We start from the raw sequence: 16,380 nt of genomic DNA on the forward strand, positions 1-16,380 counted from the left end.
ATCGACAGGATAGCATTTAATGTACCAGTTGTGGTGCACTGGCTTGAGAGAGAAATAGCCCAATGGTCCCACCGACGGGGATCAATCCCAGAACAACCGCATATCGAGCGAGCGCTTTACCACTGGGCTACATTCCGCCCCCATGTCATTGGAACCCCCCCCCCCCCCACCCCATAAATGGCGTTTCTGGATCTGCCACTGCTTTTGGATCTGGCTGATGAGTGGAGTGTGATGAGGGTAGAACAAAAAGAAATACGGTTACAGAGTCGAAATTTGTAATCTAAACCATTGCTAATTTGATCTCCAAATAATATATAGAACTTTTGTTTGAGGCCATTCAAAGATAAAAGTGGATCACTCCCCCCCCCCCCCCCCCCCCCCCCCCCATCCCAATATTTTGTGCCCCCCTGCGCCCCCCTGTTCTTCAAATATCCACTTTGCCTCTTTCCTTTTCATCCGGCACTGGTGTAACTAGGGCATCCACGAGTCCACAATATTGGACTCGAGTACTCGAGGGTCAAACTCGACCCGGACCCGAGTAACCGACACTTAGACTAGATGATGATGAGATTAAGGAATAAAGTAAAATAGCATTATGCATCTTAATTGCAGCGATGAACATGGTCTAGTGGATAAGCTGCTGGACAATCAAGCTGACGACACTGGTTCAAAACCCGTCAAAGCTGGCTCACACATTCATTCATCATTCTCATTATCTTAATATAATAAAAAAACTTTCCATCATGATATTGTACTGAATTCCATACATTTGACTTGTGTTTTCCCTCCATGTTTCATAGCCCCATAATGTAACCAGCAGCAAGCATATTGACAAAATGATGTAAAAAATATATAATTAAATGAGAGTGCTCTTCTTTGCATGGGTACTTGAGCCTGTGCCCAAGTATTCATGGAAACCCCATTATGCTCTCCGTTCTAGCCTTGGGTCCACTTTTCAGCAGTCTAACAACGTCAGTCTGGGGCCCCTCCAGGTTCTACACACATCTTTATTTAGTTTTTTCTGTCTTTGACCTTTGGTATTTTAATACAAATAATGGCTCAAGTGTTATGTGGAAATGCCAGGTTTTTCTGTCTGGCTTCCGTCATTGATTTGTGAAGTTCTAGATCTACAAGTTTGTTGTTTGAGCAGACGTACGGCGCGCTGATCATTTCAGGATGACTGTGGTGCTTTATTCGTGTGTTTCCTCATACTGCCGAGAGCGGTCTCCGTTTTTGATTAATTATTTATCAGACTTCAGCTGTTTGTGAATTATTAGTTAAAAATTAAAGTTTGTTTTGTTTAACGACACCACTAGAGCATATATCAGATTCAAGCTGTTTGTGTATTTTTAGTAAAAAATTAAAGTTTGTTTTGTTTAACGACACCACTAGAGCATAATATTATATCAGATTCAAGCTGTTTGTGTATTTTTAGTTAAAAATTGAAGTTTGTTTTATTTAACGACACCACTAGAGCAGATTTATCAGACTCAAGTTGTTTGTGTATTATCAGTTAAAAATTAATGTTTGTTTTGTTTAATGACACCCTTAGAGCACATAGATTTATTAATCATCGTGAATTTTTCTTTTTCCATCTGTGTTTAGATGTCAAACATTTGATCATTGTGACATGTAATCTTAGTGAAAACCTGCCATATTTATCAATGAGTAGCAAGGGATCTTTTATATGCACTTTCCGACAGACATGACAGCACTTAGCATTGACACTGTTTGTTAATTGTCCCGAAAATGTGTTTTATCTGGGCAATAAATGTATGCAATTTTATATCTATAAAAAGTTTCACTTTTGAGGTAGAGTTATACAGGGGGCCAGATTTTACCGTCTTGACCAATTTTTACTGGTCAGCATCACAACAGGCTGTGAGAGAACCGGCCTCGGTGGCGCAGTGGTTAAGCCATCGGACTACAGGCTGGTAGGTACAGGGTTCGCAGCCCGGTACTGGCTCCAACCCAAAGCGAGTTCTTAAGGGCTCAATGGGTAGGTGTAAGACCACTACACCCTCTTCTCTCTAATGAACCACTAACCATCTAACAACTAATCCACTGTCCTGGACAGACAGCCCAGATAGCTGAGGTGTGTGCCCAGGACAGTGTGCTTGAACCTTAATTGGATATAAGCATGAAAATAAGTTGAAATGAAATGTGAGAATTTTCTGCCTGCTATCCTGTGGGACCGGCAATTAGTTTATCACCATGTTTGGTCTGGCAGGTTTTGATTCGATCCTGTAGAAATTGTAGCTTATCAGACCGAATGTCTGGCAGGAATTTCAGCCCATTTCAACCCCTGTTATACTATTCATATATATGGGTCATAAGTTGGTTGATATATATATTGCATACAGTATTTGCAGCCTCATACATTAACATTGTCACCTTTGGGATTATATTTGGTATACACCAACCTTATTTATATCCATGCTACCCCTTCATCTTCATCCCCAGTCTGTGGGTTATAATTTGGTTGCTATATATTGTATATATAGTATTTGCAGCCACATATGTTAACTTTGTCTCCTTTGGGATTATATTTGGTATACACCAACGTTATTTATATCCATGCTACCCCTTCATATTTCTTCATATTTCTTCCCAATCTATGGGTTATAATTTGGTTGCTATATACTGTATATATAGTATTTGCAGCCACATATGTTAACCTTGTCACCTTTGGGATTATATTTGGTATACACCAACCTTATTTATATCCATGGTACCCCTTCATCTTCATCCCCAGTCTGTGGGTTATAATTTGGTTGCTATATATTGTATGTATAGTATTTGCAGCCACATACATTAACTTTGTCTCCTTTGGGATTATATTTGGTATACACCGTTATTTATATCCATGCTACCCCTTCATATTTCTTCATATTTCTTCCCAATCTATGGGTTATAATTTGGTTGCTATATACTGTATATATAGTATTTGCAGCCACATATGTTAACATTGTCACCTTTGGGATTATATATGGTATACACCAACCTTATTTATATCCATGGTACCCCCATTCACCTTCATCCCCAGTCTGTGGGTTATAATTTGGTTGCTATATACTGTATATATAGTATTTGCAGCCACATATGTTAACATTGTCACCTTTGGGATTATATTTTGTATACACCAACCTTATTTATATCCATGCTACTCCCATTCATCTTCATCGCCAGCGAGCATGCAACGAGTATGTGCTATTTGAAGATTTATATCTCTATCCTTCCTTAATACGCAATGTCGCTAGTAACTTGTCGAAAATTATTATCGATGGTGCGCCATTAACGGCAGAATTTACAGTAATTGTTCGTCTCCGGGAAAGTGATCTTGGGATTGGGTGTGCTTAGGGTTGATTATTGTTCCATCACCGGATCGAGCTTGTGCGTAAATATGAATATTAGGTAATATTGGCGATCCTCTTGTCTTCAAAATGTCACAGCGAGTTACGGGGACAATATACTTAGAGGCAATCACAGATTCTATTTCAGTGATTAACACGTCGTCGTACTTAACGGTTATTCATACACAGTCACTCAGAGATTTCAGTGTCCTATGGAGATTTCATTCCATTTCAATTTATTTTTGTGTCTGTATCCTATTAAAGTTTAGGGGCGGGATGTAGCCCAGTGGTACAGCGTTCTCTCGATGCGCGGTCAGTGTGGGATCGATCCCTGTCAGTGGGCCCATTGGGCTATTTCTCGTTCCAGCCAGTGCACCACGACTGGTATATCAAAGGCTGTCATATGTACTACCACGGTGCATATAAAAGATCCCTGGCTGCTCATTGAAAAGAGTAGCCCATGAAGTGGCAACAGCGGGTTTCCTCTCTTAATAACTGTGTGGTCCTTAACCATATGTCCGATGCCATATAACTGTAAATAAAATGTGTTGAGTGCGTTGTTAAATAAAATGTGTTGAGTGCTTTGCTGTTCAAGAGCTTATTGGAAGGATATGGTTTATTTAACAACGCACTCAACACATTTTATTTACAATTATATGGAATGAAGGAAATGTTTTATTTAACAACGTGCTCAACACATTTTATTTACCGATATATGGCATCAGACATATGAATAAGGACCACACAGATATTGAGGGAGGAAACCCGCTGTCGCCACTTCATGAACTACTATTTTCAATTAGCAGCAAGGGATCTTTTATATGAACCATTTCATAGACAGGATAGCATATACCACAGCCTTTGATGTACCGGTCCTGGTGCACTGGGTGGAACGAGAAATAGCACAATAGGCCCACCGATGGGGATCGATCCTACACCGATCTTGCATCAAGCGAGCGCTTTACCACCAGGCTACATCCCATCCCAGGTTGTCAGTGTACCAGTTACCTTAATGTCATCCGAGACTTGAGCGAATTGGAATGAAGTCAGTCTGTTTGTGTCGCCCCAGGTACACGGTGACATTCAGCCACTGTCTGGCACCCACAGACTCTCATCTGGCTGGAAGCAAAGAAGACATAATGTGGTTTTGTTGGTGTTTCCTCATTATATTTTAACACATGGCCGTGCTTATGTTCATTTAAAACCCAAGCACGCTGTCTTAGACACAAATATGTTGGTGCTTCTTGTTGGTCTTGGCACATTCTTAGTAGTTTGTCAGGGAGGGAGGGAGGGAGGGAGGGGGAGGGGGAGGGAGGGGGAGGGAGGGGGGGGGGGAGAGAGGGAGGGAGGGAGGGAGAGGGAGAGAGAGGGAGACAGACAGACACACAGAGAGAGAGACAGACACAGAGAGAGAGACAGACACAGAGAGATAGACACACACAGAGATAGATAGACACACACAGAGAGAGATAGACACACACAGAGAGAGATAGACACACACAGAGAGAGAGATAGACACACACAGAGAGAGATAGACACACAGAGAGAGACAGAGAGAGAGAGAGAGAGAGACACACACACACACATAGAGAGAGATAGACACAGAAAGAGAGAGAGAGAGAGAGAGACACACACACACACACACACACACACACACAGAGAAAAAGACAGAGAGAGACACAGAGAGAGAAAGACAGAGATAGATAGATAAACATCACTGAGAGAGACAGAGACGGAGAGAGAGAGAGAGTATAACTGGTATATTAAAGGCTGTGGTATTTGCTTCCTGTCTGTGGAAAAAAGCATATAAAAGATTCCTTGCTGCATTAGGAAAAATGTAGCAGGTTTCCTCTGATGACTATGTATCAGAATTACCAAATGTTTGACATCCAATATCCGATGATTAATAAATCAATGTGCTCAGTGGTGTCATAAAATAAAACAACAAATAGACAAAGATAGAAGGAGAATGTGTGTATCATAAGAAGAGGGGGAACTATAGATTTCCCCTCCATGCGTCTGTCTGTCCACCTGTCTGTCTGTCCATCCATCCATCTGCACCACATATAGTTTTCCAGCCTTTTTCCCCTCAATGCCTTAAGATGCTGAGTTAAAATTTGATGTATTGCTTTATCATGTACTGTTACAGATCAAGTTTGATTTTCATGGCGATTTACTCTTTTTTTTTACGGAGAACTTAGGAGACAGGAACATGTGTTTGGCCTGGTAGGGACATGTCTTGCTTTAGCAGTACTCTCTGAATCCTTAATTGATGTAATTAGTCTTATTAGGGAGCAGTGAAAAGTTCATGTACATATCAAACTGATGACACTTATTTAATCAGGGGTTATTATGTGTCGCCATTGATGAGAGTGACTGGGACTAATTGCCCAGTTTTTGAGAGAAGAAATTGGCTGGGGATTAATAGAGGTGGTTTATTGATGTGCTGCTGGCCTTGGTGGTGTCTTGGTTAAGCCATCGGACATAAGGCTGGTAGGTACAGGGTTCACAGCCTAGTACCAGCTCCCACCCAGAGCGAGTTTTAACGACTCATTGGGTAAGGTGTAATGCCAACACCCTCTTTTTCTCTCACTAACCACTAACCAACTAACAACTAATTCACTGTCCTAGACAGACATCCCAGATAGCTGAGGTGTGTGCCCAGGACAGCGTGCTTGAACATTAATTGGATATAAGCACGAAAATAAGTTGAAATGAAATGATGTGCTAATATATCCAACATACTGTCCCTTTCTGTACTGAGATCAAGGGAAGGAAAATAGTATTTGTTTTTACAACACCTCAGCACATGTTAAACTTAGGCTGTTTTATGTCTACAGGGTTTGTTGGGTTCTTTAAATTCCTTGAAAGTATTTGAATTTGAAAACAATATTTTTAGGTCTTTGAAAATGTTTGAAAGTCTTTAAATTCTCACAGATCATAGCCAAAGCAATTATGATATCTTTTACAGCAAGGTTTAATCTGTCATGATGCATGTAAAAAAGCTAAATTTTTGGCCATGGACAGCAATGTTAACAAACTGTTTTGGTATGTTTATCGCATTCTATTGTCTTTGACCGTTGTGTAAAAGTCTGAAAGTCTTTGAAAATGGCAGGTAAAAGTCTTTGAAAGTCTTTGAATTTGTTTGGTCTATGAGGCTATGAACTGTGATATAACAAGGTTATATTTCACCACCTAGCTGATCAAGAGACGTAAAAACAGACAGGAAAGTTTGTTTTGTTTAACGACACCACTAGAGTACATTGATTTATTAATCATCTGCTACTGGATGTCAAACATTTGGTACTTTTGATATATAGTCTTAGAGAAGAAACCAGCTACATTTTTCCATTAGTAGCAAGGGATCTTTTATATGCACCATCCCATAGACAGGTTAGCACATACCATGGCCTTTGATATACCAGTTGTAGTGCACTGGCTGGAGCGAGAGAAAGAACCTAATGGGCCCACCGATGGGGATCGATCCCATACCGACAGCATGTCAAGCAATCGCTTTACCACTGGGCTGTGTCCCGCCCCTAAAAACAGACAGATACAGACAGAGGGACAAGTATAGAGAGACAGAAAGGGACAGAGGGACAGAAAGAGGGGTGGGTAGTTTGTTTTCTTTAACGATACCACTAGAGCACATTGATTTATTAATCATCGGCTATTGCATGTCAAACATTCGGTAATTTTGATATATAGTCTTAGAGAGGAAATCTGCTATATTTATCCATTAGTAGCAAGGGATATTTTATATGCACCATCCCATAGACAGGATAGAAAGAGAGGGAGTGAGAGAGAAAGAAACAAGAGATGAAGGGAGGGAGAGAGAGAGGGAGGGAGAGGGAGGGAGGGAGAGAGAGGGAGGGAGAGAGAGGGAGGGAGGGAGAGGGAGGGAGAGCGGGGAAGGAGGGGAAGGATGAGAGAGAGATAGAGAGAGGAAGGATGAGAGAGATAGAGAGGAAGGATGAGAGAGAGAGAGGAAGGAGAGAGGAAGGATGAGAGAGGAAGGATGAGAGTAGTTTGAGAGAGGATGAGAGAGTAGAGGAAAAGAGAGACAGAGAAGGAGGGACAGAGACAGAGGGAAGGAGAGAGAAAGAGACCAAAAAAAGGTGTGAGTGAGAAAGTGAGTGAGAGTTAAAGAGTGAAAAAAGAGCGACTGAAAAATTAGAGAGACACACACAGGGAGAGAGAGAGAGAGAGGGAGGGAGAGAGGGAGGGGGAGAGGGAGGGAGGGAGAGGAGAGGGAGGGAGGGAGGGAGGGAGAGGGAGGGAGGGGAAGAGAGGGAGGGAGGGAAAGAGAGGGAGGGAGGGGAAGAGAGGGAGGGAGGGGAAGAGAGGGAGGGAGGGAAAGAGAGAGAGGGGGGAGAGAGAGGGAGAGAGACACACACACACACACACACAGAGAGGAGAGTGAGAGAAATATGGGGGAGGGTTAGTTGAATGGTATTACATCTAGTCACTGGGATGTTCACTCTGTCAGGGGTTGATTCGGTACTGGGATACGAACCCAGCACCTACCCAACTTAAATCACAGAGCAGTCGAGTCCTCCACCACATGCATGTCTTGACAAGAAGCTATGTAACTGAGTTCTGATATTAAATCATCAGCAGTAAGGTATCTGAGTTCATATATTAACACTTCTCCGTCCAATATGTCTTAGAATCTCGATAATACACTTAGTTCCCCTTTTATCTGTGTCAGCTTATTCAAGTCTTTTCCATATTTATTCAGTGGCTGTTTTTGTACAGGCCTAGGGCGTAGATTTTATCCGGTAATGAGGGAAAATCTTCAACTATGATCTTTAATATTGTGAGAGGAAAAATTGGATCAGCCTCCAGTCATGAAGCAAATGGAACCACAAGTTACGAGCTGAAAATACAAATATAGTCATGAACTGATATTATAAATAATTATGCTCGTGCATGAACTGATATTAAAAATATAGCCAGGAACTGAGTCATGAAGTGATAATACAAATGGTCATGAAGTGATAATATAAATAGTTATGAACTAATAATACAGTCAAGAACATGAACTGATATTACAAATATAGTCATGAACTGAAAATACAAATATAGTCATGAACTGATATTACAAATATAGTCATGAACTGAAAATACAAATATAGTCATGAACTGATATTACAAATAAGTATACTCATGCAGGGACTAATATTACAAATATAGCCAGGAACTGACAGTCATGAAGTGATAATACAAATAGTTATAAACTAATAATACAGTCAAGAACATGAACTGATATTACAAATATAGTCATGAACTGATAATACAAATAGTTACAGACTGATATTACAAATATACATGTAGTCATGAACTGATAATACAAATATAGTCATGAACTGATAATACAAATATAGTTGTCAACTGATAATACAAATATAGTCGTCAAATGATAATACAAATAGTCATGAACTGATAATACAAATATAGTCATCAACTGATAATACAAATATAGTCGTCAACTGATAATACAAGTTTATTAACTGATAATTAATACAAATATAGTCATTAATTTATAATACAAATAGTTATAAACTGATAATACAAACACAGTAATGAACTGATAATAAAAACACAGTAATGATCTGATAATAAAAACACAGTAATGATCTGATAATACAAATATAATTACGAGGTTTCACATCAAATAAATGTTACAAGATTTGACGTTAAAGAGACTTTCCTGAGTTTGCTGCCATTGTTTATGATGTTTCTGCCTAATAAATTTTGTAACAACTAAAACTACACACTTAACAGACATTCTCGTTTGCAATATCAGCGTCTGTATATTCCATGTGTTTCCCATCTTCCTACTGTTTGTAAGTAGCCCAAACTCGATTTGGACTCCCAATAATTTTGTACGTATATAAAAAAATATATATATTAGGAAATCAAATGAAGTTTGACATTGTCAAAACACCAGGATGATCAGAAACACACTTACTATACAGCCACCGATAGACCCTTTAAAAAAAAAAAAAAAAAAGTTTTATTTAACGACGCACTCAACACATTTTATTTACGTTTATATAGCGTCAGACATATGGTTAAGGATCACACAGATATTGAGAGAGGAAACCTGCTGTCACCTCTTCATGGGCTACTCTTTTCGATTAGCAGCAAGGGATCTTTTATATGCACCATCTCACAGACAGGGTAGTACATACCACAGCCTTTGATATAGCAGTCGTGGTGCACTGACTGGAATGAGAAATAGCCCAATGGGCCCACCGACAGGGATCGATCCCAGACCGACTGCGCATCGAGCGAGTGCTTTACCACTGGGCTACATCCTGCCCCCCAGTCTCTTTAAGAGTAATTATGAGCTGTGTCGTTAAGAATAGTTACAACATATTACATAAACACCCCAGACCCTTTAAGAGTAATTATGAGCTGTGACGTTAAGAATAGTTACAACATATTACATAAACACCCCAGACCCTTTAAGAGTAATTATGAGCTGTGACGTTAAGAATAGTTACAACATATTACATGAACACCCCAGACCCTTTAAGAGTAATTATGAGCTGTGTCGTTAAGAATAGTTACAACATATTACATGAACACCCCAGACCCTTTAAGAGTAATTATGAGCTGTGACGTTAAGAATAGTTACAACATATTACATAAACACCCCAGACCCTTTAAGAGTAATTATGAGCTGTGACGTTAAGAATAGTTACAACATATTACATAAACACCCCAGACCCTTTAAGAGTAATTATGAGCTGTGTCGTTAAGAATAGTTACAACATATTACATGAACACCCCAGACCCTTTAAGAGTAATTATGAGCTGTGTCGTTAAGAATAGTTACAACATATTACATGAACACCCCAGACCCTTTAAGAGTAATTATGAGCTGTGTCGTTAAGAATAGTTACAACATATTACATGAACACCCCAGACCCTTTAAGAGTAATTATGAGCTGTGTCGTTAAGAATAGTTACAACATATTACATGAACACCCCAGACCCTTTAAGAGTAATTATGAGCTGTGTCGTTAAGAATAGTTACAACATATTACATGAACACCCCAGACCCTTTAAGAGTAATTATGAGCTGTGTCGTTAAGAATAGTTACAACATATTACATGAACACCCCAGACCCTTTAAGAGTAATTATGAGCTGTGTTAAGAATAGTTACGTTAAGAATAGTTACAACATATTACATGAACACCCCAGACCCTTTAAGAGTAATTATGAGCTGTGACGTTAAGAATAGTTACAACATATTACATGAACACCCCAGACCCTTTAAGAGTAATTATGAGCTGTGACGTTAAGAATAGTTACAACATATTACATGAACACCCCAGACCCTTTAAGAGTAATCATGAGCTGTGACGTTAAGAATAGTTACAACATATTACATGAACACCCCAGACCCTTTAAGAGTAATCATGAGCTGTGACGTTAAGAATAGTTACAACATATTACATGAACACCCCAGACCCTTTAAGAGTAATCATGAGCTGTGACGTTAAGAATAGTTACAACATATTACATGAACACCCCAGACCCTTTAAGAGTAATTATGAGCTGTGACGTTAAGAATAGTTACAACATATTACATGAACACCCCAGACCCTTTAAGAGTAATTATGAGCTGTGACGTTTGACATACACACCCCAGACCCTTTAAGAGTAATTATGAGCTGTGTCGTTATGAACACCCCAGACCCTTTAAGAGTAATTATGAGCTGTGTCGTTAAGAATAGTTACAACATATTACATGAACTGTGTCGTTAAGAATAGTTACCATATTACATGAACACCCCAGACCCTTTAAGAGTAATTATGAGCTGTGTCGTTAAGAATAGTTACAACATATTACATGAACACCCCAGACCCTTTAAGAGTAATTATGAGCTGTGTCGTTAAGAATAGTTACAACATATTACATGAACACCCCAGACCCTTTAAGAGTAATTATGAGCTGTGTCGTTAAGAATAGTTACAACATATTACATGAACACCCCAGACCCTTTAAGAGTAATTATGAGCTGTGACGTTAAGAATAGTTACAACATATTACATGAACACCCCAGACCCTTTAAGAGTAATTATGAGCTGTGTCGTTAAGAATAGTTGCACCCCAGACCCTTTAAGAGTATTACTGTGTCGTTAAGAATGTTACAACATATTACATGAACCCCCAGACCCTTTAAGAGTAATCATGAGCTGTGTCGTTAAGAATAGTTGCAACATATTACATGAACACCCCAGACCCTTTAAGAGTAATTATGAGCTGTGTCGTTAAGAATAGTTGCAACATATTACATGAACACCCCAGACCCTTTAAGAGTAATTATGAGCTGTGTCGTTAAGAATAGTTGCAACATATTACATGAACACCCCAGACCCTTTAAGAGTAATTATGAGCTGTGACGTTAAGAATAGTTACAACATATTACATGAACACCCCAGACCCTTTAAGAGTAATTATGAGCTGTGACGTTAAGAATAGTTACAACATATTACATGAACACCCCAGACCCTTTAAGAGTAATTATGAGCTGTGACGTTAAGAATAGTTACAACATATTACATGAACACCCCAGACCCTTTAAGAGTAATTATGAGCTGTGACGTTAAGAATAGTTACAACATATTACATGAACACAACCCAGACCCTTTAAGAGTAATTATGAGCTGTGTCGTTAAGAATAGTTACAACATATTACATGAACACCCCAGACCCTTTAAGAGTAATTATGAGCTGTGACGTTAAGAATAGTTACAACATATTACATGAACACCCCAGACCCTTTAAGAGTAATTATGAGCTGTGACGTTAAGAATAGTTACAACATATTACATGAACACCCCAGACCCTTTAAGAGTAATTATGAGCTGTGACGTTAAGAATAGTTACAACATATTACATGAACACCCCAGACCCTTTAAGAGTAATTATGAGCTGTGACGTTAAGAATAGTTACAACATATTACATGAACACCCCAGACCCTTTAAGAGTAATTATGAGCTGTGACGTTAAGAATAGTTACAACATATTACATGAACACCCCAGACCCTTTAAGAGTAATTATGAGCTGTGACGTTAAGAATAGTTACAACATATTACATGAACACCCCAGACCCTTTAAGAGTAATTATGAGCTGTGACGTTAAGAATAGTTACAACATATTACATGAACACCCCAGACCCTTTAAGAGTAATTATGAGCTGTGACGTTAAGAATAGTTACAACATATTACATGAACACCCCAGACCCTTTAAGAGTAATTATGAGCTGTGTCGTTAAGAATAGTTACAACATATTACATAAACACCCCAGACCCTTTAAGAGTAATTATGAGCTGTGACGTTAAGAATAGTTACAACATATTACATAAACACCCCAGACCCTTTAAGAGTAATTATGAGCTGTGACGTTAAGAATAGTTACAACATATTACATAAACACCCCAGACCCTTTAAGAGTAATTATGAGCTGTGACGTTAAGAATAGTTACAACATATTACATAAACACCCCAGACCCTTTAAGAGTAATTATGAGCTGTGATGTTAAGAATAGTTACAACATATTACATAAACACCCCAGCTCATTATTTATATTTTAGCTGCTGTTAAGTTTTAATTTAATAAATTGTTTGTTTGTTTGTTTTTTTTGCTTAACGATACCACTAAAGCTCATTGATTTATTAATAATTGGCTATTGGATGTCAAACATGTGGTCATTTTGACACTATTTTGATAGATGTTTTTTTCATTAGTCATAAGTGATCTTTTATATGCACCATAGCACATATAGGATAGCACATACCACAGCTTTTGATGTACCGGTTGTGGTGCACTGGCTGGAACGAGAAATAGACTAATTGAGCCACTGACGGGGATCAATCCTAGACCGACAGCATGTCAAGCAAGTGTTTTATCACTGGACTACGTCCTGCCCCTGTCATTTAATAATGGCGACAGTTGGACGAAAGAGTAGAAGACCCTTTGTCACAGTATGGTTACATTTATTGTTATTAACTTTTCATATATGTATTTTCCCAGAGACAGGATAATATACCATATACCCTTTAATATAGCCTATTAATTGTGTGCAACTGGTTGGAATGGGAAAAATAATTAGTATTTTCTAAAAAGTACACTATATTACTAAAATACATGTAGCTTTAATCGATTAATTCATTGTCTTTCCATTTTCCTTTGTGTTCATTTATCTTGTTATTTAAAAAAAATAGAGATGTCCTTTTTGTTTCATGTGCGTCAGTTAATATCTTATCTTCCTTCATTCTTTTTTTTCCTCTTCAAATGATCATGTGAGAAAATGCTATATTGTAGTTGAAATTCTATTATCGTTTTTAGGTTTTGGAATCTTAAAATGGAAGCTATGATCATTAATTTAATTATTTTTTCTTCTTCTTACTAAGATACTTCTAATGTGACTGCGTCAAACAACTCATACACACACACACACATTGATGTCAAACACCGACTCTAACGATTGGCTGATTTGATGCAGAAGTGGATTAATGTCATTTTGCCCTTCTTTTTTTTATTTATACGTGGGCTTCGATTTTCGTGTTGGTATACATTAATGTATCAGTTAGCAAAGGTCTTTCAAGTGCTTTGGTTGTAATGTGTTGGAGATTGCCGCTAAAGGCATCGGATAAAAATTAGTTTGAATAATTATTTAGCGGTATGGAAAATCATCTTAGATGGACCTGTGTTTTAACATCCTGTGTTTCTTATATGGCAAAGGTAGGCTAAAATATCATAGGCTTACTTTATTATTTAATTTAATTTAATTATTTTATAATTTTAATTTAATTTTTAATTTAATTTAATTTAATTTAAAATTTAATTTGTAATTTAACTTAATTTAATTCAATTTAATTTAATTTAATTTGTTTATTTACTAGTTTGTTTCTTTTATTTTATTAATTTTAATTTTAATTAAATTTCATTTGAAAAGTAAATTCTTTCTTTCTTCTTTCTTCTTTGTGTCTATCTTTTTCTCTGCTATTCAGATATATTCAAATACATATTGGGGGGGGGGGGGGGGGGGTATGGATGGTTTGTGAAGCAAGTGCCTACCAGTTTTAAATTGGATGATGTGATAAAAAAAAAATTGCATGCCATTTATCCTACATATTTTGTTTGATTAAATTTATTTTATATTTGATGTATGTTTATATTATTATTTGCTAAAACTATTATAGCTGTTGTGTTGTTGTTGTTATGGTTGTTATTGTCATTATTGTCACTTATTATTTGGTTCTGTAAATGTTATTGTTGTTTTTATTGTTGTTATAGTTTCTACTACTACTATTACTTTTACTATATATTATTACTATATTGCTATTACTGATATAGTAGGGTACTATATGTTTCATCAGTCTGTCTGTCCGCCCGCCCATCCGTCCGTCCATCCGTCCGTCAGTCCCACTTATAGTTTTCCAGTTCTTTTGTCCCACAATGCTCATTAAGATAATTAACCTGAAATTGTGTATATGGCTTTGTCATGTACAGTTACAGATCGAGATATTAACCTGAAATTGTGTATATGGCTTTGTCATGTACAGTTACAGATTGAGATATTAACCTGAAATTGTGTATATGGCATTGTATATCCATCATGTTGCTCATGTTGTCAGTATTATTATTATTATTATTATTATTATTATTATAGGTGATTGCGGTCCTGTGTGGTTGTATATCCATCATGTTGCTCATGTTGTCAGTATTATTATTATTATTATTATTATTATTATTATTATTATTACAGGTGATTGCGGTCCTGTGTGGCTGTATATCCATCATGTTGCTCATGTTGTCAGTATTATTATTATTATTATTATTATTATTATTATTACAGGTGATTGCGGTCCTGTGTGGCTTATATCCATCATGTTGCTCATCTTGTCAGTATTATTATTATTATTATTATTATTATTATTATTATTATTACAGGTGATTGCGGTCCTGTGTGGTTGTATATCCATCATGTTGCTCATGTTGTCAGTATTATTATTATTATTATTATTATTATTATTGTTACAGGTGATTGCGGTCCTGTGTGGTTGTATATCCATCATGTTGCTCATGTTGTCAGTATTATTATTATTATTATTATTATTATTACAGGTGATTGCGGTCCTGTGTGGTTGTATATCCATCATGTTGCTCATGTTGTCAATAGCAGCCACCACGTGGTTAGAAGCAGACGGCCGCCGTGAAGGATTATGGGAACTCTGTAAGTGGCGGGACAGCAAGGGAGTGGAGGTGGACTGTGAGAAAAATAACCCCAAAAGTAAGTCACTATCAAATTTAGTTTATATACTGCTTCAGGGGCCAGAGGTGCTTGTGTCAAAACCCATCAGTGGACTCATTGTCTTTTTTTGTCTTTTTTCTTTCTTTCTTTTTTATTTTGATTTTTAAAATGTTGTTTTTTTGTTAGGTGTTTTTGAAGTGTTTTTTTGTTTGTTTGTTTGTTGTGGTTTGTTTGCTGGTTTTTTGTTTTATATTCATATTTACATGTAAGTGAAAAAACATATACCATACTTATTCATATTTTGCTTACCCAATCAGTGTCTAGTATCTCATTGAATGGCTTTGATATATCTTTTTCTGTCTGTTGGAAAGTGCACAAAAAAGATTTCCTTGCTGCTAACAAAAAAATGTATCGGGTTTTTCTCTGAAAACTTCCTGTCAGAATTATCAAATATTAAATACATTTTCTTATTTAGAATATCAGTGTCTGTTCATTCGAATGCTCATAAATAATAGCTCAGATTTCTTCCCTTGTCTGATGCGTAGTCAGTCTAAGATCGATCCCCATCAGTGGGCCCATTGAGCTGTTTTTCATTCTAGCCAGAGCACCACGACTGGTACCGGGTATATATCAAATGCCGTGGTATGTGCTATCCTGTCTGTGAGATGGTGCACATAAAAGATCCCTTGCTACTAATAATGGAAAAATGTAGCGGGTTTCCTCTCTGAGACTATATGTCAAG

The 16,380-nt window shown here is 37.5% G+C and overlaps 1 protein-coding gene across 2 annotated transcripts in view; it reads left to right on the top strand.

Moving 5' to 3' along the window:
- Positions 1–16,380, top strand: part of LOC121390420 (transmembrane protein 47-like) — a 150,656-nt gene that overhangs the window by 121,334 nt on the left and 12,942 nt on the right. For both annotated transcript variants that reach the window (XM_041522227.1, XM_041522228.1), the window contains exon 2: positions 15,512–15,677. In XM_041522227.1, coding sequence (XP_041378161.1) covers positions 15,512–15,677 — 166 coding nt within the window. The remainder of the gene's footprint in view (positions 1–15,511; positions 15,678–16,380) is intronic.

The sequence above is a fragment of the Gigantopelta aegis genome, chromosome 15 (assembly GCF_016097555.1).
Source record: "Gigantopelta aegis isolate Gae_Host chromosome 15, Gae_host_genome, whole genome shotgun sequence".
NCBI lineage: Eukaryota > Metazoa > Mollusca > Gastropoda > Neomphalida > Peltospiridae > Gigantopelta > Gigantopelta aegis.